This window comes from Dipodomys ordii, unplaced genomic scaffold (assembly GCF_000151885.1).
Source record: "Dipodomys ordii isolate 6190 unplaced genomic scaffold, Dord_2.0 Scaffold42, whole genome shotgun sequence".
Lineage (NCBI taxonomy): Eukaryota > Metazoa > Chordata > Mammalia > Rodentia > Heteromyidae > Dipodomys > Dipodomys ordii.
The window spans coordinates 2,730,345-2,756,240 of NW_012267258.1; the positions used below are offsets into that span (position 1 = coordinate 2,730,345).

The 25,896-nt window shown below is 40.8% G+C and overlaps 1 protein-coding gene across 3 annotated transcripts in view; it reads right to left on the reverse strand.

Annotated features, from left to right (window-relative positions):
• Spats2 (spermatogenesis associated, serine-rich 2) overlaps positions 1 to 25,896 on the reverse strand; it is a 79,481-nt gene that overhangs the window by 31,709 nt on the left and 21,876 nt on the right. For all 3 annotated transcript variants that reach the window (XM_013018822.1, XM_013018823.1, XM_013018820.1), the window contains exons 2-4: positions 14,145 to 14,398; positions 6,941 to 7,020; positions 1,711 to 1,819 (exon numbers count right to left, since the gene is read on the reverse strand). In XM_013018822.1, the coding sequence (XP_012874276.1) occupies positions 1,711 to 1,819; positions 6,941 to 7,020; positions 14,145 to 14,169 (214 nt within the window). In that variant the 5' untranslated portion in view covers positions 14,170 to 14,398. The remainder of the gene's footprint in view (positions 1 to 1,710; positions 1,820 to 6,940; positions 7,021 to 14,144; positions 14,399 to 25,896) is intronic.

Here is a 25,896-nt window from a genome sequence, read left to right on the forward strand (position 1 = left end):
TTCAACTCAAGCAAAGCACTCTACCACTTCAGCCACAGTGCCAACTTCCAGTTTTCTGTTGGTTTATTGGAGATAAGAGTCTCACAGGCTTGCCTGCCCTGGCTGGCTTTGAACCATGATCCTCAGATCTCAGCCTCCTGAGTAGCTAGGATTACAGGCATGAGCCATCGGTGCCTGGCACCAACGCTATTTTAAGAAAAAGAAACAAACAAACAAAAAAAAACAGATGTAGGCAAAAAACTACTTTACAATATTGAGACCTGTGTATCCCATATTTACAAATTCAGGGAAATGAAAATAGGGAGACTTAACCTGATATCACTGTTAAATAATGAAACAGCTTCAAATAGTTTTTCTAAAACAAGTTATATAGAAAGAAACACTCTTTACAAGTACTCTTCAACTCTATAAATCTGAAAGCTTAAGTCTGCTGCTCTTCCTTATACATTAGATAAGGAAATTTAACCCACATATTTGAGTAATTGCCACACCCAAACTAAAAGATGGTAGGCTTGGAAGGGAATTTGCCACCTATTCCTGAGCCACAGAATCACCCCTTTATTTTATTTTTTTTTGGGTCCGGTTGTGGGGCCTGAACTCTGGGCCTGGGCGCTGTCCCTCAGCTCTTCAGCTTAAGGCTAGCGCTCTACCACTTGAGCCACAGCACCACTTCCGGCTTTTTTCTTTTCACCCCTTTATTATTAGGAGTCACAGACTCTTGAACCCAACTCCAGTCAAGTCCCTTATACTGGCCACATTTCTTTTTAAATACCAGTAGAGAACATTTTGTATAAGGTAATAAGTTTTTTTTTAGTTTGTCCCTTATTCCAGTATCTTACATTTTATACATGAATTGCTTTTAACAAAATGTCATTATATGTTATGTTATTGATTCTAAAGTTTTTGGCCAGAGAACCAGCTTCAAGGGTTCTAATTCTTGTCCCAATTCTCCAAATATAAGCCAAATAGTAGTGAAGGGCAGGAAAGAGATTTATTAATAAAGCCTGGGCCTATCACAGGATAAGACAAAGTAAGCATTTCAGCACATCTCCAGGGCAAGAGATATGAAGTTATTAAACCAGATGTGCTCAAAGATGTGGTTCTACTGCTCATTATTTCAAGATTGGTTAGGCAAGGCCTTGTATAAGTTAGAAAATCATTGTTCAACTGGGCACCACTGGTTCATGCCTATAATTCTAGCTACTCAGAAGGCTGAGATCTGAGGATCTTGATTCAAGGCCAGCCTGGGCAGGAAAGACCATGAGACTCTTATCTTCAATTAAGCACCAAAAAAGCTGGAAGTGGAGTTATATCTCAAGTGGTAAAGTGCCAGCCTTGAATAAAAAAGCTCAGGGATATACCTCCCCACCCCAGGTCCTGAGTTCAAGCCCCAGGACTGGCACCAAAAAAGAAAACCATTGTTGTTTGGAGGACAGAATTGTGACTTTTTTTAACAAAAAGTTTATCCATCAGTCCTATCATAGAATCCGAGGTGACTTCAGAAGATAATGGCTCAGAGCAAAGGCAAAGTAGAAAGTGAGGTTTTGGCAGGGTAAAGAGTCACTGCTATTATCAAAAAAAGCTTCTAAGTTTCTGCTATTTTACATGGGATCTACTGTATCATCATGAAACACTGGCTTGATGAGTGTTCCACAAGTCTGAATTAACTTCTACTGAATAAATAAAAAAGAAAGAAAGATTTAGGATTACCTTCCATGAATGCTTGTACTGTTTTGTCCACACAATTATCAAAGTGCTGCAAAACCAAGATAATTTCATTGTTGCTCTTGTTGGGAACTATTGCACGCACTGCATTTATCTGGAAAAGATGACAAGGTCATTTAATTCTAACACAAGTAGGTCACTGGACAGTTGAGGCATATTACAGAGAAAAACAGAGAAGACATTTCATTTTTAACAACATTATCACCTTTTAGTGTCAGCAAAAGTACATACAAACATCTTACTGGGAATAATAAATAGAGGAATGATAACAGCACATGAAAATTTAATTTCTTCAAGCAGAACATTTCAAGAAATAGAAGCCATGTACTTGAGTGGGTATCAAATATTAATTTAGCATCAGTGTTTTTGTCATTTTTAACATACTGTATGGAAAGGTGGAAAGTTTAATGAACCACTAACCAAACAACTTAGTTTTGTTGTTTTTTTTTTAAGCATTTTTCTAAACAGTTACTTTGTAAACTGGGCACTGGTGGCTCATGCCTGTAATCTTAGCTACTCAGGTAGCTGAGATCTGAGGCTCACAGTTTAAAGCCAGTTCAGGGAGATAAATCCAAGAAAATGTTATCTCCAATTAATCAGAAAAAGCCAGATGTGGAGGTGTGGCTCAGAATGTCAACTTTGAGTGGGAAAGCTGAGTGAGAGCACTATGTCCCAAGTTCAAGACCTGGTCCAGAAGAGAAAAAAAAGTTTCAGTTTCTATCATTTAACTGTACAATTCTAAAAAGGTAATTTATAGAGATAATCTAAATTGTAATTAATTACTTTGGGTATACTAGCTGGATGAGGGTAGCTCACACTTCTAATCCTAGCTACTGGTGAGGCTAAAATCAGAGGATCACAATTTGAAGCTAGCTTTGGGCAGACAAGGTTGTGAGATCTTATTTCTAAAAATCCAGCAAAAAGCTGGGCTGGAGATGTGGCTCAAGTGGTAGAACACCAGCCAAACAAACAATCTAATAAGTGCAAGCCTTAAGTTCAAACCACAGTACTAGCTAAAAACAAAACAACAAAATCATACTGTACTAGATGATAATAGTTTAATAAAAGATAAATGCAATTGAAGCCTTACAAACACCCAATAAATACTATTTTCCTTCTCCTTAAGAAATTTCTACGCTGATGCCAGGCTCCAGTGGCTCACACCTGTAATCCTAGCTACTCAGGAAGCTAAGATCTGAGGATCAAGGTTCAAAGCCAGCCATGACAGGAAAGTCTGTCCAATTAGCCACCAGAAAAAAAAAAATTTCTACCCTGTTTTGGTGTTATATCAATATATTTGTATTTCTATGATGTATATGTATCCATAAGTAACATGAGAGTGTTTTGCATTACATAAATAGTCATTTTTGGTTTTGTCATGGGGCTAGATAACTCAGGACCTGGGGCACTGTCCCTGAGCTCTTTTGCTCAAAGCTAGTGTTCTACCACTTTAAACCACAGCTCTTTTGCTCAAAGCTAGTGTTCTACCACTTTAAGCCACAGCTCTACTTCTGGTTTTCTGGTGGTTAACTAGAGATAAGAGGTTCACAGAATCCTTTGGCTAACTTTAAATCGTTATCCTAAGATATCAGCCTCTAGAGTAGCTTAGAACTAGTGAGTACCAGTGCCGGGCTAACTAGTCATTTTTTAAAAACACTTTTATCATTTTTTTCCACATATATTTTTTTTATTTTCATGTAGCATTTTAGCATTTTTTCCCTTGTTCACAAACTACATGGGATTCACACTGCATGATATACCTAATTTATTAATTTACTTGTTAATGATTAGACCCTTGCATTGTTTCCAATACTTGGCTGTACTTAACATCCTTATGGGTGTTTTCTTTTTTCATTTATTTATTTGCAGTGCTAGTAACTGAACCCACAACCTTACCAATGGTAAGTAAGCACTCTACCACTGAGTTACATCCCTACCCTGCATTTTCTTTTATTTTTTCAAATTTTTTATTGTGATTAAGTGGTTATGTATTTCCCAGTTTCACAGTATTGTGGGATAGTGATGCTCAGTTAAAGTCACAAACACATTCTACCTTTCCTGGAGCAAATTGTCTATCATGGTCTATAACATTTATGAGTTCTATGAGCTTTGCAATACAGTTATTTCTTCCACATTGGGTAGTATGTACATTTCTTTTGTTTTGCATAGCATCAGCTGTTCCCTCTTTCCCACTTGTTCCCTCCCTCCCATCACTGCCATTAAGTTGCTTAGTTCATTGTGGTCAATGTCCAGTGCAACTGATGGGTCCCGCTGTTATATGTTTTTCCCTGATTCCCTCTAGTTCTGTGTCATCTTCCTGGTTCCCCTCCAGTGTACACATATATCCCTTACATGTGATCAGCAGCATGGGGTTATTTAGTACCTACCCTGCATTTTCATATTTGCTCATAAATCCTTAGTGCCTAAAACAATATTGAAAACACTAGAAGTAACAACAAAAAAAAATCTTCTGTGTAACCCTTAGTAAAATTCTGAATAAGGTACAATTTCATTAGATAATGACAAATTTTTCTCTGGAGTAGTTCTAAGATATTTAACGTTTCTTTAAATTTATAAATGTGTTATTTTTTTCAATCTAGCAACTTTGATGGACTTTTTTTCTTTTTTGGAGAAAAGGTCTTGCTATGAAGTTCAGGTTAGTCTCAAACCCATGATTCTCCTTCCTCAGCCTCCTACACATTATAGATATGCTTAGCTTAACTTTGACGAACTCTTATTAGTACTATTTATTGCTTTCCTGTATTTTTCTATGTAAATAACTATACCAACAATAAATAATAGCATCTTTCTTGTCTTCTAGTTTGTACAATCATTCCTGTTTTATTGCATAATACGGTTCTTAAGGAAATCCTAATTCCTTCTGGTGGAAAATAGCTGAAACCCACATGTAGGTAGGAGCTAGTTGTGCTTGCTATTTTTTTTTCTTCTAAATCCTTTCAGTGGATGTAAAAAAGAGACTTTTTGTTAAATTATGACTTCATATTGACATCTATAATTTAAATGTAAGCCTTTTTCTCACTGGATTTTAAATATGGATCTTATTTTTCAACTGTAAGTTTTAGTTGCCTAAAATAATTTTACTAATTAGTTTTACTACCTAATATTCCTAACATTACCACTAATAACACTATTACTGCTAAAGATAAAACTACTGAATAGGGGTTGGGAACGTGGCTTATTGGTAGAATGCTTGCTTAGCGTGCATGAAGCCTCAGTACCACATAAAGAGAAAAAGCTGGAAGTAGCACTGTGGCTCAAGTGGTAGAGACTGCTAGCCTTGAGCAAAAAGAAGCTCAGAGGCAGTACCCAGGCCCTGAGTTTAAGCCCTAGGACTGGCAAAAAACAAATGAACAAAAAACCTACTGAGCTGGATGTCAGTGGCTCATGCGCCTGTTATCCTAAGCAAGCCCGGGCAGGAAAGTCCCTGAGACTCTTATTTGCAATAAACCACTAGAAAACCGGAAGTGGTGCTGTGGCTCAAGCAGTAGAGCGCTCACCTTGAGCTGAAGAGCACAGGGACACAGCCCAAGCCCAGAGTTCAAGCCCCACGATTGACCAAAAAAAACAAAAAACAAACCTACTGAATAAAATTTAAGATTTGCAATTTCTTTTTTTTTTGGTGGTAGTGTTGGGAGGAACAGAGCTGGGCTATGCATATGCCAAACATTCTACTACTGAGCTACAATGCCCAGCCTGTAATTCTTTTCATCACTCTAAACATGTACAATAAGAATACTATGTTTACTGGGTTCCAGTGGCTCATGCCTGTAATCCTGGCCACCCAAGAGGCTGAGATCTAAGGATCATGTTTTGAAGCCAGCCTCAGCAGGAAAGTCTGTAAGACTCTTATCTCCAACTAACCACCAGAAAACTGGAAGTGGTGTTGTGGCTCAGAGTGTCCCCAGGCCCTGAGTTTAAGCCCCACAACTGACTGACACTTCCCCCCATAAAAAAAATACTATGTTCAGAAAGTTAGTGGAAACATTTTTCTAGTTTATCCTTTCTCTGAAGGTGAGTTTTAAAATCCCAACCCTAGGCTGGAAGCCAGTGGCTCACACCTGTTATTATAGCTACTCAGAAGGCTGAGATCTGGGGACCACAGTTCAAAGTTCAGGCAGGGAAGTCCATGAAACTCTTATTTCCAATTAGCAAAAAAAAAAAGCCAGAAGTGGAACTGCAGCTCAAGTGGTAGAGAGCAAAACAGCTCAGGGACAATGCCTGTACCCAGAGTTTTCAGATCCAGGATTGGCATTTAAAAAAAAAAAAAAAAAGCCGGGCGGCAGTGGCTGATGCCTATAATCCTGGCTACTCAGGAAGCTAAGATCTGAGGATCCCAGTTCAAAGCCAGCCAGGGCAGGAAAGTCTGTGAGCCTCTTATCTCCAATTAACCACTAGAAAACCGGAAATGGTGCTGTGGCTCAAGTGGTAGAGCACTAGCCTTGAGCGGGACAGTGCTCAGGCCCAAAGCCCCACGACTGACCCAAAAAAAAGCCCATTTTTCATCCCCCAAAATAGACATTAGATAAAACCTGAAGATTCAATGACAAAGGTTAAGATTTAGATAAGCTAAATAAGTTCATAATAGTGAACTACTATCTATGACCTATAATCAGCATAATCTTACTTTAAAGACTGAGCACATAAAGCTTTGGTTTTACATGTTTCTCAACACAGCTGGTTACTAAAAACATGTTTTCTTCCATAGGGTTTCTACTTAGAAAACCTATTGCTCTTCTGGCTCTGATGTCCGTTGGACTTAAGAATGATCATCAAATGAATGGGAGGATCCTACTCAGACTGATCTTCAAAGAATGCTTGCTACCAAATGAGGACAGAGGCTGTAGCTCAATGGTAGAGTGCTTGCCCACCACTTTGCATTTGATCTCAGGCACTACAAAAAAATTAAAAGAATGTTGCCAAATGAAATATACATTTAGTCATATAAATACTGTTACAACATTATTTAATATTAAATATCTTCAAAGAATTCAGAATTCATATATACAGAAATATGAATGAAGAAAATCATGTTTCAGATTATTCAGAACCATTATAGTATTCATGCTCTGATATACAGTGGCATTCAGTTTTATTCCTGAAATTTCATCTTCATAATACATTTGTGATAGCCACTGAATGTAAGAGTACCTAAATTTTCTTGTGATACTGAAGTTTGCAATACACAGGCACTTACCTTCTCTTTCATATTCTCAAACACTCCTCCCTGGGCCAGTACAGTATTGGACTGTAAATCAAAAATGAATCCTGAGGAATCTGAAAAAAAATGAGAAGGAACAAATATATTCAAACCTGATACATAACTAATGCATTCCATCTCCAAAAGAGAAGAATTAAGACTGTCTTTATTTTTCTTATAATAAAATCAACAACTATTCAGCAATTGTATAGTGCTGATAAACAGTTATAACTATAATTTGAATCAAAACAATAAGATGAAATTTAGTTTTTCTTATTTTTACTTGAAATTTAACTTTTAATAGAATGTGTACATCTTGAGGAAAACACTAAATGCATTAATTCCATCAGTTTTGTGCTATGACCCTAATATCTTTGTCAATGACCCTGCCTTTTCAAAAATTGTTTGACAGGGTCTCTCTATATAACTTAGGCTGGTCTTGAAGTTGCTAGGAAGCTGAACTTGAATTCAAGATCCTCTTGCTTTAGTCTGACAAGTGCTGAGGTTTGTAGGTATACACTTCCACACATGGCTCCTACCTTAACTAAAAAGGCCCTATAAAAATGCTGTGATTAAGAAGATGTGGCTCAAGTGCCCTGAGTTCAAAGCACAATTCGGCAAAATAGGTAATTATTTTTTTTGGGGGGGGTCAGTTGTGGGGCTTGAATTCTGGGTCTGGCACTGTCCATTAGCTCTTCAGCTTAAGGCTAGGTGCTCTACCACTTGTGCTACTTCCGGTTTTCTGGTGGTTAATTGGAGATAAGAGTCTCAAGGACTTTCCTGCCCCCGCTGGCTTTGAACCATCATCCTCAGATCTCAGACTCCTGAGTAACTAGGACTACAGGCAATGGCCACTGGCACCTGGATGATTTTTTTTTTGTCAGTCATGAGGCTTAAACTCTGGGCCTGAGCATTGTCCCTCAGCTCTTCAGCTCAAGGCTAGCACTCTACCACTTGAGCCACAGCACCACTTCCAGTTTTCTGGTGGCTTATTGGAGATAAGAGTTTCCCAGCTTTTCCTACCTGGGCTGGCTTTGAACCGTGATCCTCAGATCTCAGCCTCCTGAGTAGCTAGGATTACAGGCATGAGCCACTGGGGCTGGCTTTTTTTTTTTTTAAGTTACAAGTAAATAGTTTCTCTTGTGGCAAAATCTAGCGCTAAAAATAAAAGAAATTCCTTTTTAGACTGCAACACATGTGTTATATTTTTAGACTGTGAACTCCCTGAATAAATTTGCTTATGTCCTCAATATCCCAATAAGATACTTAGTGAGGCAATGTACCCACGTTCATATTACCAGGATTATATCTAAGTTTACTTTAAATAAATAATCATTTACCCAAGAAACAATATAATTAAACAAAATCTTAGATGATTTTGTTCAATTAATGAGAAAACTCGGTTCAATGTGATTAATTTTTTAAAAACCTAGTTTCTCTACACTTACACAGAAAAGAATATGCAATGTACTTTTTCTTGGTGCTGGTCCCCCCCCCTTTCTTTTTTTCTGTGTTCTGGTTTGAACCCAGAGCCACATGTATGCTTTATTAGTAAGAACTCTACCACTGATTTATATACCCTTGGACCTCAGCTTTAATATTCAACTACATTTTTTTTGTCAATACCGAGTACCAACATTTTGGGTATTTTGTCACTATTGAACTCAGGGCTTTGGGCTTGCTCAGCAGTTCTTTAGCTTTTAGTTTGTTTAGTTTGTTCATTTTGTCTAGCCTGGCCTCTGACCATTCTACTTCCACTTCCAAGTATTTGGGAACACAAAAAGGTGCTATCTTACCTAGCCTACCAGGAAATTGTTAGAGAGCTTTTAAAATTCTAATGTGCATACTTATCATCTCTAGAATCTTTTTTGTTGTTTTCCTGTTCCAATCCTTGGGCTTGAACTCAGGGCCTAGGTGCTGTCCCCTAAGCATTTCTGCTTAAGGCTAGCATTCTACTATTTTGAGTCACAGCTTCACTTCTGGTTGTTAATTGGAGATAAGATTCTCACAGACTTTCTTGCCCAGGCCTGACTTAAAATCATGATCCTCAGATCTCAGCCTCCTTAGTAGTTAGGATTACAGGTATGAACCACCAGCACCTGACCCCTTCTAGCTTTTCTGCTTTTTTTCTAGTCCTGGGGTTTGAACTCAGGGCCTGCACACTGTCTCTGGACTTCTTTTATTCAAGGGTAGCACTCTACTACTGAGCCACAGTGCCACTTCTGGCTTTTTCTGTTCATGTGGTACTGTGGAATGGAATGTAGGGCTTCATGCATGCTAGGCAAGCACTCTAACATTAAGCCACATTCTCAGCCCACTTCTAGCATTTTTAGGTTCACTGGAGATGGCAGTATCACAGACTCTCCTGCCCAATCTGGCTTTAAACCATGATCCTCAGATCTCAACCTCCTAAGCAGTTAGGATTACAGGCAAGAGACATCAGTACCCAGCTATCTAGAGAATCTTAAGCTAAAATGTAGGTTGTGATTCAACTCCAATCCTGTGGGGTTTTTTTTTAATTGTGAAAATACTGTATAGCCTGTGGATTTTTAAGTTTTACTTCCAGATGGTATCATTATTGACCCCTAAACCATACTTATATGTAGCTCAGGATTGAAATTTTCAACAAGTTAAAGGATATAAAAAATACAGAAAATGCTAGCATGCTTTCCAAATTGTTTTGCTATTATTAAAACTGTGTTTTAAACTCCTTTTATAGTTTAATCTTTATGCTTTCTAAATATATCCTGCTTGCTATGGAAGAACAAAAGAACATGAATAGACCCTAAATCATTTCAAGAGAAACAATGTTTGCCAATTGCCAAAAAGCCTTGAATTAATTTGGATCTAACCTATATTAATACTAGCAGTTTTTAAGACTTCCTCAGTTGTACTTAAACAAATTAAGTAGTAAAGCCTGAGTCTTCCATATAACTACATAATAGTATGTTAACTCCCAATTATTTTTATTAATTGGAAGGAGAAACAGTATAGAAAAGTGAAAATTCTATACAGCCAAAGTACTATCAAAATCTCTTAGAATCACTATAGATCAACCAAGTGATAAAACTTGAATGTTTTAATATACTCTCTCACCCCTAAAAGACGTATTGGTGAGCAGAAATACACTATACATATAATCTACTTAATAGAGAATCAAACCACCGAAATCTTAAGAAATTGAAGAGACACTTAGAGCAAAACAGCATTTGGAGTCTATAGAGAACTATTATTAATAGCCTCATATATCATCTAGCAACTTTTTTCCTTTAACACCACATGGGACAATACAAAGTGTAAGAAAAGCAAAGTATCTCATTGAATGAAACTGACTATGCACTCAGTTAATGTCCCAAACGAAATTATTTATTAGAGTTTATCTGGTATACCAATTAAGATGGTAATTTAAAATATACAAACAGCCTGATAGTAGTGGCTCATGGCCTGTAATTCTAACCACTCAGGAGACTGAGATCTGAGGATCACAGTTTGAAGCCAGCATGGGCAGGAAAAGTCTGTGAACAGACTCATCTCCAATTAATCATAAAATGTCAAAAATGGGGATATGGCTCAAGTGCTCAAGTGGTACAGAGTTAGCTTTAAGCAAAAGAGCTTAGAGAATGGCTCTTAGGCCCCAAGTTCAAGCTCTAGTACTAGCATAAAACAACAACAACATAACAATAATAAAGCAGCTATTACCATGAGAATCCTAGCAAGAAACAAATTTGAACCAGGAAAATCTAAATAACTTAAATGAAGCAACTACTTTAGAAGGCACTAGAGTACAGTACTTCAAAGCTAATAAATTCAATATGCATAACTACTCCCAGGTCTTAAATGGTGAGGACTGCAACCCACAGAAAGAGATGTCTCTTTCATTTTTGGTTCCTCACTAGAGACAAAGACCAAAAGACTGTTATTGTGACCTTAGGTCAAAGGAAAATGCCAGTTATCCCTCAGGAAAAGACTATAGGAAGCTGGGTGCCAGTGGCTCACATCTGTAATCCTAGCTACTCAGGAGGCTGAGATGAGGATCGCGGTTCAAAGCCAGCCCGGGCAGGAAAGTCCTTGAGACTCTTATCTCTAATAAACCACTAGAAAACTGGAAGTGGCACTATGGCTCAATCGGTAGGGGGCTCGCCTTGAGCTGAAAAGCTCAGGGACAGCACCCAAGCCCAGAGTTCCAAGCCCCACGACCGACCAAAAAAAGACTACAGGAATAAATACTCACCTCACTCTCATCCTAGCCTCCTAAATGTCCTGCCAATGCTGCCCCAAAGGCCAAACTCCTCTAAGCCAGAGAGAAAGTTGCTGGGAAACAGTCTACCTAGGCCAGTTGGGGCACAATGTCAATTTTGTATTTACATTCTCTCTCTTTTCCCTCCCTCTTGCTTTCCTTTCCCTTCCTTTTTGTAATACTGGGATCACACCCAGAGCTTTGTGTAAGCCAGTCAAAAGCTGTACCACTGAGCTATAGCCCAACCACCATATTCTAAAATCATGATGCCACCAAATAGAGAAAGCAATAATATGTTTATTTGTCTACTTGCTACCTAATATCACCTTTTTTTGAGATGGAGTTTTACTAGGTTAAACAAGTTTGTTTTCCAACCTCTAGGCTAAAGTGTTTCTCTTATTTCAGTCTCCTGAAAAGCTGGGACCACAATGTTATTTCCTTTTAAAAGTTACCTCATATTGGTAGATTACACCTTGAATAGATTCAAAACTTTACTTCAGTAAACTGAAGCTTAAGTGCCTCTCTGCATTAGATCAAAAGTAACTTTTAATTCTAATCAACAGTAATTAGTACTTCAATAATTTCTTTCACCTGAAAAGAATGCCAAATATAAGCTGGGCATCAGTGGCTCATGCCTGTAATCCTAGCTACTCAGGAGGCTGAAATCTGAGGACTGCAGCTCAAAGCCAGCCTGGGCAGGAAAGTCCATGAGACTCTTATCTCCAATTAACCACAAGAAAACCAGAAGTGACGCTGTGGCTCAAGTGGTAGAGCACTAGCCTTGAGCTGAGGAGCTGAGGGACAGTGCCCAGGCCCAGAGTTCAAGTCCTATGACCACCACCACCAATAACAAAAAAAAAAAAAGAATGCCAAATATTTGCCTAATTCTACTGGTAGAAAATAAGGTAGGGAAGTAGCCACTGTGGCTCAAAGTGGTATAGCATTAGCCTTGAGTGAAAGCTCAGGGATAGAGCTCAGGCCCCAAATCCAACCCCCCCAAACCTCCCCCTCCCCGGGGGAGAGAATGTACAGAACGTACATTCTATTAGATTTTTTTTCTTTTGTCGGTCATGGGGCCTGAAATCTGGGCCTGGGCACTGTCCTGCGGAATCTTCAGCTCAAGGTGAGTGCTCTACCACTTGAGCCACAGCGCCACTTCCGGTTTTCTATAGTGGTTTATTGGAGGTAAGAGTCTCAGGGACTTTCCTGCCCAGGCTGGCTTTGAACCCTGTTCCTCAGATCTCAGTCTCTTGAGTAGCTAGGATTACAGGTGTGAACCACTGGTGCCCGCCATGAGCCAACATTTGAAAAAATGTCTTACTAATGATGAAGCTCCAACCATAGTTGCCTGGATGGAAAAGTCTCCGTGAGACTTTTATCTCCAATTAACCACTCAAGAACCAGAATTGGAATGAAGGCTCAAAGTGATAGAGCAGGGGCTGGGAAGGTGGCTCAGTGGTAGAGTGCTTGCCTTGCATGCATGAGGCCCTGGGTTCCTCAGCACCACATAAGCAGAAAAAGCCAGAAGTGGTGCTGTGGCTCAAGTGGTAGAGCACTAGCCTTGAGATGAAGAGCTGAGGGACAGCGCCCAGGCCCAGAGCTAAGGTTCCACAACTGACCAAAAAAAAAAAAAGCCAGATAAATAATCTTGAAAGAAAGTTAAAGAAAACAAAAACTAAATTTATTCTTATTCCATTTCCTTTCTCCAGGGCTACAAAACAAAGCCTGCAGGCCTGGGAAGGTGGCTTAGTGATAGAGTGCTTGCCTAGCATGCATGAGGCCCTGGGTTCAATTCCTCAGCACCACATAAACAGAAAAAGCTGGAAGTGGCACTGTGGCTCAAGTGGTAGAGTGCTAGTCTTGAGCTAAAAAGCTCAGGAACCCAGGCCCAGAGTTCAAGACCCATGACCAACAAAAAAACAAAACACAACCTTAATGAAGTTATCCCTGCCACATTTCTCTACCCCTAAGCCACATTTCCAGCCCTCCTGCCACATTTCTCTAACACAGTCACTCTCCAAAGAAATTCACTGTCAGGTTGCATCTGGCTTTCCTACAAGTTTATTACAATTCTGATGTTTGGGTAGAAATACAATCCCTAGCCATGTGCCAGTGGCTCATGACTGTAATCATAGCTACTCACGTAATCCTAGCTACTCAGGAGGCTGAGATCTGAGAATCATGGTTTAAAGCCAGCCTAGGCAGGAAAGTCCGTGACACTCTTATCTGCAATTAACCACCAGAAACAGGAAGTGGTGCTGTGGCTCAAGTGGTAGAGCACTCACTTAAGCTGGGTGCTTGTGGCTCATGCCTATAATCCTAGCTGCTCAGAAGGCTGAAATCTGAGGACCATAGTTCAAAGCCAGGCAGGGCAAGAAAGTCTGTAAGACTCTTATCTCCAATTAAACACCAAAGGAAAAGAAAAAGCTATAAGTAGAGCTGTGGTAGACTACCAGCTTCAATCAAAAGTAAAAAATAAACAAAAAACCTAAGGGACAGCCCTCAGGCCCTGTACAAGTCCAGTACTGGCAGCACAAAAACAAAACAAAAACACAACTACTGAAAGAATAGAGGACATTTTGTTCTTTTGGTTTGGCTTTTTTGGGGGGTTAGGGGACAATACAGGATTCTGAACTCGGGACTTCATGATTGCTAGGCAGGCACTCTATTGCTGAACTACACTTCCAGCAAGAATAGTTTTTAGATACATAGATTTAAGTGGGGATTACTGCTCTAAAACTATACTGTTTGGAGTGGAGGCAATACTGGGGTTAGAACTCAGTGCCTTGAATTGGCTGGCAGGCTCTTTATCATCTGAACCATTACCCTACCTAAAGTGTTCCCCTGTGCCCCATAGTGCAAGGAATTAAACCCAGGCCTTAATGAAAGGCAAGTGTTCTACAACTAAGCTATATTCCCAAGTTGCTATAGTTATTCTTCAATAAAGAATACATGTAATCTTACCTTTTTGGCTTTGTTTCCTTGACATTGCAGTTTCTTTTCTTTCAAAAAAAAAAATACAAAAACAAAAATCGTTTTTCCCCTGGGTTCCAAGAATACTGTTGATTTAGAATTGAGCAACAGAAGTTGTAGTTGATGCAATAAATACAAAATCCTTGTAGTCCAAAATTCTGCTCACTAGCTGTTAATTTCCTTTACTTCTAGATATCAACTTCTTGTCAAGAAGTATTATTACAAACAGTCATGTCATGGGTATTCTGAAAGAAAAATCAGAAAACATTCACTAATATAATAATGAGTATCTGTATGAAATTTACAAGCAACATATTCAGGCTTTATTTTGAATTTCTGTATCTAAAACTAGTTTTTGTTTTGTTTTGTTTTTTAAGTACCCTAGAGGAAAGAATAGCTATGGAAACGCACTACTTTTTTTTTTCCCTCTAGTCCTGGAGCCTGAGTTTGAACTCAAGGCCTGGGCACTGTCCCTTGCCAGTTCTATTTCTATTTATGCAGTACTGAGGAATCAAAACCCGGGGCCTTTATGCATGCAAGGCAAGCACTGTACCACTAAGCCACAGTCCCAGGCCCAAGATAAGCTATTTTTAAAAAAAGCAAATTGCAAATTCAGAAGTTCAAGCCCGGGCTGGGAAGATGGCTCAGTGGTAAGCGCTTGCCTTGCATGCCTGAGGCCCTGGGTTCGATTCCTCAACACCACATAAGCAAAAAGAAAAAAGCCGGAAGTGGTGCTGTGGCTCAAGTCGTAGAGAGCTAGCCTTGAGCTAAAGAACAGTACACAGGCCCAGAGTTCAGGCCCCACAACCCAGACCCAAAAAAAAAAAGTTCAAGCCCCAGTATTGGCACAAAGAGAGAGAGAGAGAGAGAGAAGAAAATGGGTGCTGATGGCTCATGCCTGAGCATAAAGCAAGATCCTATCTCAAATATGATGATAAAGAGCTGGTGGAGTGGCACAAGTGGCATATGCTTGCCTAGAAAGCATGAAGCCAAGTTCAAACCCCAATACCACAAAAAAAAAGTATGCCAGTCTAACTTTAAAGTATTATTTAAAACCACATCTATTTATATAGGTACCAGAACCAATTATTTGCTGTTTACTAGCATATTATTTAATTTACAAATATGTTTTAAATTGTTAGGAATTAGATCATGGGTAGGAAATCTGATGTTTTAGATCTCTTAGAATTGGAATTTCACTTCCACAGACTATAATTATGATTAAGCCCAACTTCTTTTTTGTTTGTCTTGTGCTAGTCCTGGAGCTTGAACTCATGCCCTGGGCACTGCCCTTGAGGTTTTGTTGTTGTTGTTCAAGGCTAGTTGTCTAACACTTATGCAATAACTCTACTTCTGGCTTTTTGGTGGTTAATTGGAGACAGAATCTCACATACTTTCCTGCCCCGGTTGGCTTCGAACCTTGATCTGGATGTCTCCTAAGTAGCTAGGATTACAAGCATGAGCCACTGTACCCAACTTAAGCTCAACTTCTGCAGGGAAACTAAAACTTCATGAGTCAAAAGCTAACTGGCTCCAGCAGGTTAACAAAAGGCACACTAGAAGAAAAACAGCAAGGATGGGGCTGGGAAGGTGGCTCAGTGGTAGAGCACTTGCCTTGCATGCTCGAGGCCCTGAGCTCAATTCCTCAGCACCACATAAGAAAAAAGCCGGAAGTGGCGCTGTGGCTCAAGTGGTAGAGTGCTAGCCTTGAGGTGAAATGCTGAGGGACAGCACCCAGGCCCAGAGTTCAGGCCCCACAACCGGACCCAAAAAAAAAAAAAGTCGGAAGTGGTGCTGTGGCTCAAGTAGTAGAGCACTCACCTTGAGCTGAAGAGCTGAGGGACAGTGCTCAGGCCCAGAGTTCAGGCCCCACAACCAAAAAAAAAAAAAAGAGTGCTAGGCTTGAGCAAAAGAGATCAGGGGGGGCTGGGAAGGTGGCTCAGTGGCAGAGTGTTTGCCTTGCATGCCTGAGGCCCTTGGGTTCGATTCCCCAGCACCACATAAGCAAAAAGAAAAAAAAGCCAGAAGTGGAGCTGTGGCTCAAGTGGTAGAGCGCTAGCCTTGAGCTGAAGAGCTGAGGGATAGCGCCCAGGCCCAGAGTTCAGGCCCCACGACCGGACCCAAAAAAAAATCAGGGACAGCAACCTGGCCTTGAGTTCAAGCCTCAGGACCAGCAGAAGAGAAAGAAAAGGAAAGAGGTAAAGAGGGAAGGAAGGAAGGCAGGCAGGCAGGCAAATATCCAAGACTATGCTATAAGAAAAAATATTTTAAATCCAGGCATAGTGACAAATACCTACAGTCCCTGCACTCAAGAGGCAGAGGAAGGATCACAAATTCCAGGTTAGCTTAAGCTATACAGTAACTGTCTCAAAAGAAAATTATAATTTAAAGAGCTTTCACATTACTATTTTAGATAACTAAAAGAGAAGGTCAGTGCATAAAAGTCCAGTTAACACTCTAGGTCCTAACAGTAGTAAGTCTTCCAATAAAAAAAACAACTTTTTTTTTTTTTTGGTCAGTCATGGGCTTGAACTCAAGGCCTGGGTACTATCCCTGAGCTTTTTTCCTCAAAGGTAGCACTCTACCACTTTAAGCCACAGTGCCACTCTGGTTTTCTGATGGTTAATTAGAGGTAAGAGTTTCATGGACTTTCCCGCCCAGGCAGGAAAGGAGTAGCTAGGATTACTGGTGTGAGCTACCAGAGCATGGCTGAAAAAGATCCTCTTACAAGGAAGGAATAAGTTTAGGTCTTTAAAAAAAAAAAAATGGGGTAGGGAGGACTGGGAGGAGTTTGTGTGTTTTTATTTTATTTATTTTTTTGGGTCCGGTCATGGGGCCTGAACTCTGGGCCTGGGCGCTGTCCTTCAGCACTTCAGCTCAAGGTTAGCGCTCTACCACTTGAGCCAAAGCACCACTTCCGGCTTTTTTCTTTTTGCTTATGTGGTGCTGAGGAATCGAACCCAGGGCTTCTGGCATGCAAGGCAAGTGCTCTGCCACTGAGCCACCTTCCCAGCCCGAGTTTGTGTGTTTTTTAAAAAAAAAATCTTATTATACCTCTGGCTTTGAACTTGCTATTAGTCCATATTGGCCTCAGAATTTGAAATTTTCCAGCCTCAGTCTACCAAATGCTGGGATTAAAGGTATGCATGCATCATCACACCTGGCTTCCCTAAACAAATTTAGGTATTATTCATATCAAAAAAAAACAGGAATATTTGATAATCCACCTCCTCTCATGAGAGTAAAGACTGTAAATTAACTACATATAATATAGTAGGAAAAATGCTGAATTCCCACCCCCCTCAAAAGGTATCTTTTTTTGGGGGGGGGGGTCCAGTTGTGGGGCCTGAACTCTGGGCCTGGGCGCTGTCCCTCAGCTCTTCAGCTTAAAGCTAGCGTTCTACCACTTGAACCACAGTGCCACTTCCGGCTTTTTTCTTTTTTGCTTATGTGGTGCTGAGGAATCGAACCCAGGGCCTCATGCATGCAAGGGAAGGGCTCTACCACTGAGCCACCTTCCCAGCCCTCAAAAGGTATCTTTTAAGGTGTATATCAATACCATGCTCACTTGTCATATCACCTAATACCTAATGTGGGGAGATAAACACTTCAATGAACACTTAAAACTTTGCATAAATAAGTTTTGCTCTTGCATTCTAGGACTTGCATTATAGTTTAAAAAATCGATCAAGAATTAGTTGTTTAACCTTGGGCAAGTAATTCAGTAACAAAAAAGCAACTAAATTTTGAGCGAGAGGAACTGTAATACCCGGAGAGCAGGAAAATCCATAGAGGCATGGTTAAAGATGACAAAAGAGTTTTATTACTTGGTCTGCAACCCTGTACTGGGTTACCTCAGAACTAGGAATAGCTACAACCTCCAAGGGGGCAAGTTTTTTTTCCTTTTTCCTCCTTCCCACAGCCTCTCCTCTCTCCACAGGCCTCTCTGATCTCTGTGGGCCTCTCCGATCTTCATGGGCCTCTTCACTTCTCAGCGGGCCTCTCTGATCTCTGCAGGCCTCTTGGCTCTTCACAGGCCTTTCCACTTCTCTGCTGGCCTCTCTGCTCTGCGCAGGTCTCTCAGCCCTGAGCCTCTGAGCCCTGTGTGGATGTCCCCAGGCCTCTCTTCTAGCTTGGGTCTCCCCTCCGACTGGACTTCCCCAGGCCTCTCTTCTGGCCTGGGTCTCCCCTCAAGCCCGAGAAGTGCCTGGGCACTGCTCTTACTCCAGGAGCCGTGTGTCCCTTGGTTCTTTGCCACATCCCTCCTCTCTGATCTCCTCTCTGGAACACCCTCCTCCCTATATCCGGTGCACCCCCTCCCAAGCCGCCCTGCATCCCAGCAGACTGGAGTGTGTGGTGGTGATGTCAGCCTGGGGGGGGAGGAGGGAGGGTGATTCCCGCCCTATAGGCCTCACAGATTAAAAATAAGAAACTCCAAGGAGTTATAGAAACCCAGGAAATTACACTGAAAAACTCAAACCCAAAAAAAGTATTAAGAAAAAGTTGTAAGAGGCTGGGAATGTGGCTGAGTGATAGAATGCTTGACTAGCATGCATGAAGCCTGGGGTTCAATTCCTTACTACCACATAAATAGAAAAGGCCAGGAGTGGTGCCGTGGCTCTCAAGTGGTAGAGTGTTAGCCTTGAGCACAGAAAGGCTCAGGGATAGCACCTAGGCCCTGAGTTCAAGCTCCAGGATTGGCAAAAAAAAAAAAGTGAGAAGCTAGTTGCTGGGCACTGGTGGCTCATGCCTGTAATCCTAGCTACTCTGGAGGCTGAGATCTGAGGATCACAATTCAAAGTCAGTATGGGCAGGAAAGTCCATAAAATTCATCTCCAATTAACCACAAGAAAACCAGAAATAGTGCTGTAGCTCAAATGGTAACACACTCACTACCTTGAGCACAAAAGCTCAAGGGACAGTTCTTAGGCCCTGAGTTCAAGCCCTATGACTGACAAAAAAAGGAAAGAGAGACAGAAAGATAAAAAGACGGAAGGAAGGAAGGAAGGAAGGAAGGAAGGAAGGAAGGAAGGAGAGAAGAGAAGAGAAGAGAAGAGAAGAGAAGAGAAGAGAAGAGAAGAGAAGAGAAGAGAAGAGAAGAGAAGAGAAGAGAAGGGAAAGTAGTAAGAAATCTGGAACTTACATCTAGTTCTCCTGGCTATGGGCAGGGAATCAGGAAAACAGAACAGCAACACTAGATAAAATTAGTGTTAACAAAGGATTACCAAATTTAGCTTCAGGAAAAATAAACAACCCATAAACCTTACCACTAGACCAGGAATTGTGAGCAGCTTGATTTTGAGAACTAATGCTGCCTGGTATCCCAGTATGTGACAGAGAATTGCCATTTTGAAAATGTTTCTCTGGCAGTTCAGGGACAAAAAGCAATCATAACTTTACAATACAGAGGACCTTTTGCTACAGAACTTAACAGCCAGAAAGTCAGAAGCTACAAGAGCCTGGTGGGCTGGGAAAGAGAGAATTAGGAATACCTGCTGAACCAGAAACTACAGGCAACTGAGGGTGACTGAAGGTCCCTCAGCAAAAAAGTGTTGTGGCCTGCCCAGAAACACAGCACAAAAGCAGAACATGCTGCCAACCTATAGCAGCTCAAGAAAGTCCAGTATAGCCAGCTTTAGATAGTGGCAGCCACACCATACCAAATAGCCTTGGGACTCCCTGATGAACCAAACAAAGTCATCATGAGCCATCACATAACCTGTACTCTGAAGCCCTTGCCCCAAGCAAGCTCTTCTTATCTGCAACCTGCAGATAAGTCTATACATAAATATATACATAGACATACAAAAATAATGGAAAATTCCTAATTGTTGTATATAAGTCTGTTTCTCTTTATTCCTATATTGACACAAGTTGGTTTTATCAGTCATGGGGCTTGAACTCTGGGCCTGGGTGCTGTCCCTCAGCTCTTCAGCTCAAGGCAAGTGCACTACCACTTGAGCCATAGCACCACTTCCCAGTTTTCTGGTGGTTTATTGGAGATAAGAGTCTCAGGACTTTACTGCCCAGGCTGGCTTTGAACCTTGATCCTCAGATCTCAGCCTCCTGAGTAGTTAGGATTACAGGCGTGAGCCACTGGCGCCCGGTGAAACCACTATATTGAAAATGCACTGTCTTTTAAGTTTTCTCTCTCTCTCTCTCTTTTTTTTTTGTCAGTTGTGGGGCCTGAACTCTGGGCCTGGGCGCTGCCCTCAGCTCTTCAGCTCAAGGCTAGTGCTCTACAACTTGAGCCACAGAGCCACCTCCTGCTTTTTCTGCTTATGTGGTTCTGGGGAATCGAACCCAGGGGCCTCATGCATGCAATGCAAGCACTCTACCACTGAACCACCTTCCCAGCCCTTAAGTTTTCTCTGTTGTATCATAGTTTCTTCTCCCTTGAATAGCTCCTCCCCATTAATACCTTCCTTAAATCTACAAGTAGAATTCTTTTCTTGTACTATCTCTTGCCACTGCCTTCCTACCCCTAAATCTTCAGAACCTAAACACATCTGGTAATTATAACTACCTGAACATCATTTATTCTTTCATTTTTTTGCTTTTTGTTTGTATTTCTTTGTATGTTTTCCTCTCCTTTTTCCCCTCTTTTCTACTTTATCACTGGTGTTCTCTGTTTTTTGTTTTTTTTAATATGTTAGTATGTATATACCTACTCATTTTTCCTTACGTCATCTCCACTGCTATGTAACCCAATAACCTTTTTTCCCCTGCTTACCTTATTCCACCTTCCCATTAACATCTCCACAAAGCTTAGATTACCTACCTCCCCCTTTTTACCTTATATCACCAAATACCTAGTATTATTCCTATAGGACTACCCTCTCTATCTCCTTCCTACTACCACTCTGGTTAAGGAAAGTCTTCCTAGAAAATGAAGATACACCTAGGTTCATATATCCGAAAAGACTGAAGCAGCAGCAATGACTTGACTACATTATAACAACATAAACAAGGCTGATTAATACTGGAAGAAGCTTTCTTCACTCACTGTGAGTCTAGAAGAGTCCAACAGTGTCTCAAGCACTGAAATTGACTACCAATACCTTCTTCCGAATCCATACAACACTACTCAGCCATCACCTCATTTCAATAAAGCTTCAAGAAATCACCAACTAAGAGTATACATGAGATGAAATCTCCACTAATACTGGACCTAGATGTATAAATGCAACGAAAGATTACAAAACTCATGAATAAACAAGGAAACATTCTCCCTCAAAAACCATCAAAGCCACAACGAAGGTATTAAGTGAGATTGAAGAGGAAGAAACACCAATGAGCTCAATAAAACTATGTGAAGAATGACTAATAAAGTAATAGACGTTTTTAAAAAACTAAACAAATTGCAAGCAAATTCAAACAAACAAGAGATCAACTAAATATCAAGAGAATACAAACAGCTGAAAGAAGGCAATGCAAGATAGGAGAAAGGAATTCAGCCAGCCACTGGTGGCTCACACCTGTAATCCCAACTACTCAAGAGGCTGAGATCTGAGGATTGTGGTTCAAAGCCAGCCTGGACAGGAAATTCCATGAAGACTCGTGTCCAATTAATTACAGAAAAATATGGAAGTGGGCTTATGTTATAGAGTACTCACTTTGAGCAAAAGGTGCTCAGGGACAGTACCATTAGCCCAGAGTTCAAGCCCAGGACTGACAAAACAAAAGCAAAAGCCCCAGTAAGAAAGTCTGTAAGACTTTTTTTTTTTTCTTTTTTTGCCGGTTGTGGGGCCTGAACTCTGGGCCTGGGTGCTCTCCTTCAGCTCTTCAGCTCAAGGCTGTCTCCCTACCACTTGAGCCACAGTGCCACTTCTGGCTTTTTTCTGCTTATGTGGTGCTAAGGAATTGAACTCAGGGCCTCATGCATGCAAGGCAAGCACTAGACCACTAAGCCACCTTTCCAGACCCTGTGAGACTCTTATCTCCAATTAACTACCAGAAAACTGGAAATGGAGCTGTGCCTTAAATCGGTAGAGCCCTAGCCTTGACTAAAGAGATGAGGGACAGTGCCGAGGCTCTGAGTTCAAACCCCACAACTGACAAAAAAAAAGGGGGGGAAGGGGCTGGGAAGTTGACTAAGTGGTAGTGCGCTTGCCTTGCATGCATGAGGCCCTGGGTTCAATTCCTCAGCACCATATAAAAAAAAAGAAAAAAGCCGGAAGTGGCACTGTGGCTCAAGTGGTAGAGTGCTAGCCTTGAACTGAAGAGCTCGGGGACAGCGCCAGGCCCAGAGTTCCGGCCTCACGACCGGACCCCCCCAAAAAAGGGGGGGGGAATTCAATCAAAAGATGGAAACAGTTTAAATAAATAAATAAGCAAGTTAACAAACAAATCCCACCAAACTGAAATCCGGAAATGAAGAGTTCTATTGCCCAAAGAAAAAATTTAATCAGGCCGAGTGCTGGTGGCTCATGCCTATAATCCTAGCTGTTTGGGTGGCTGAGATCTGAGGATTGCAATTTGAAGCCAGCCTGAGCAAGAAAGTCAGTGAGACTCATCTCCAATTAACCAACAGAAAACTGGAAGTGGCACTGACTCAGAATGGTAGAGTACTAGCCTTGAGCGTAAAAACTAGGGACAGCACTGAGGCCCTGAGAGCCAGCCTAGGCAGAGAAGTCTGTAAGACTCCCTATCTTCAATTAACTACCAAAAACAGCTAGACGTGGAGCTGCAACTCAAAATACACTGTACACATAAATGGACATGTTAAACTCTCTTGTGCTAGCCCTGAGCAAAAAGGTTAAGGGATAGCAGACAAACCTAGTTCAAGCCCCAGGACTAGCACACACAAAAAAAAATGATTTTTGGTAATAGAACATAAGAGGTTAAACACAAGATATGAGACATTGCAAAAAAACATTGAAAAAACAATTAGAAGATATCAAAGTGACTTACAAAACCTCTCCTACTGTGAAAAGATCAAACTTACTTAAAATGGAGATAAATGAGGAACAAGTAATAAAAACTAAAGGTAATGAAAACCTATCCAACAAAATAATGACTTATGAATAATAATACAACCTTAAGAAAGAGGTATCATCTGAGTGACACAGGCTTACAGAACTCCCAATAGCTAAGAACACAGACAAAATACTCCCATATACCTTATAGCAAAAACACTAAATATATAGGATACTGAAAACTGCAAAAGAGAAGAGGCAAGTAACTTACAATGGTGAGCCTATTTAAGTAACAGCAGATTTCTCAACATGCACATTAAATGCAAGGAGGACATGAAAAGATATAATTTAGGTACTGAGAGACAACTGTCAACCTAGAATAGACTACTGTATCCAAAGAAGCTATCCTTCAGAAGTGATAGAGAAATAATCAGAGCTAAAGAAATTCATGACTGCTAAGTCAGCACTGCAAAAGATTTAGGGGAAAATGCGACATATATATGTGTATGTATATATATATATATATATATGTATGTATGTATGTATGTATATATTTTATTCAGCCATCAGCAAGAATAAAATTATGTCTTTTGCAAGGAAAAGGATGGATCTGAAAAGCATCATTCTGAGTGAAGTCAGGCCCAGAAAGAAAAAAGGAGCATGTTTTCTTTCATATATGGATACTAGACCCAAAAAATAATCTCCCAAATAAACATACACAGGGGCACATGCATATAAACATGGCCAGTCTTACTAAATTATAGTACATGCAAAAATAAAACTCCATGATGTAAACCTTTGAATAATGAACAGCTTAGCAAAGTAAATCATCAAGAAGCTGAAACATTTTTTTAGTAGATTAGTATGAGCTGGTGGTTAATGGAAAGGGAAAGGCAACAGTGGGCAAAACTGTCATTACTCAATGTACATATGTGAAAAACTGGCAAACTTGATGTGGCTGGTAGCAGAAAGGTTAACTGGGAGGAGGAGAATGATGGAAGGAGTGAGTGATCAAGATGAGCTGTATACATAAATGGACATGCTAAATTGTAAACCCTTTGGCCACCCACTTGTAGGTAAAAAAATAAATTAAGAAAAAAAAAAAAGCTGAGTACCATGGCTCACATGTGTAATCCTAGCTACTCAGGAGCTGAGATCTGAGGATTAAATTTAAAAGCCAAACTGGGCAGGAAAATCTGTGAGACTATTATTTCTAACTAACCACCAAAAAAGATGAAGGGGAAGAGTGGTTCAAGTTCTATAGTATAACCTTGAGCAGTACCTAGGCCTTGTGTTCAAGCCCAGGACTGTTGCACACTCATGCCTACACACACACATACAAGATATACAAACAAACAAATAAAAACCAGTATATTGTATAGACCAGTAAGATATGACAAAACATCAAGTCTAGGAAATGGTTCCCTTAGTTCTGTTGCTTTAGCTTTCACACTCATTCCCATTAGCTATAAACAAGTTTCACTGATCTCATCAAACGTAAGTCTCTCATGATGAGATCTTCGCACAGAGGGTTCATTCACATGTGTATGGGCTACAAGGACAATTTTCTATAAAGATGTACAAAGATAACCAAACTTTTTTTTTTTTTTGGGTCCGGTCATGGGGCCTGAACTCTGGGCGTGGGCGCTGCCCCTCAGCTCTTCAGCTCAAGGCTAGCGCTCTACCACTTGAGCCACAGTGCCACTTCCGGCTTTTTTCATTTTTGCTTATGTAGTGCTGAGGAATCGATCCCAGGGCCTCATGCATGCAAGGCAAGCACTCTACCACTGAGCCACCTTCCCAGCCCCTTTTTTTTTTTGTTTTTATTTGCCAGTCCTGGGCCTTGAACTAAGGGCCTGGGCTCTGTCTGAACCTCTTTGTACTCAAGCCTAATGCTCTACCACGTTGAGTCACAGTGCCACTTCTGTCTTTTTCTGAGTAGTTTACTGGAGATAAGAGTCTCATGGGCTTTTCTGCGGGGGCTAGCTCTGAACCACAATCCTCAGATCTCAGCCACCTGAGTAGTTAGGATTACAGGCATGAGCCACCAGCGCCCAGCATGTTGCACAGTTTAAATCAAAGTTACTGTCGGCCAGGAAGAACCAGCTGTGGACTAACCACACTGACAAGCTATAATCAGGCACCAGTGGGTAATTTGGGAAAAAGTACTACTTTACTAGTTCAGGAAGGCTTAAAACAGTAGCAAGCCAATTACAACTGAACAGACCAATGTATTCAAAACAGAAGACACTTCAGGCTTTACAAACTGATCTTTTCAGTACTATCCAGGTAACAGGAAGTAGTATCTTGGCAGCATCTCCAAGTATAGAAGACACATTCACTTACCTATCCTGACTCATCCACATCATATAAGCATTTCATCAAACCTTTCTCCTCAGTCCCAAAAGACTTTAGCCTATCCCAAAGAAAACACACACACACACATACACACACAAAAAATTTATACAGAAGTTCTCCAAAAATTACTTACTAATGGGTTGGGAAGGTGGCTCAGTGGTAGAGCACTTGCCTTGCATGCATGAGGACCTGGGTTTGATTCTTCAGCACCACATAAGCAAAAAAGAAAAAAGCCGGAAGTGGCGCTGTGGTTCAAGTGGTAGAGCGCTAGCCTCGAGCTGAAGAGCTGAGGGACAGCTCCCAGGACCAGAGTTCAGGCCCCATGACCAGACCAAAAAAAAAAAAAAATACTTACTTAGGGGTTAATGCCAGTTTAAAAAAAAAATCAGGGGGCTGGGAAGGTGGCTCAGTGGTAGAGCGCTTGCCTTGCATGCATGAGGACCTGGGTTTGATTCTTCAGCACCACA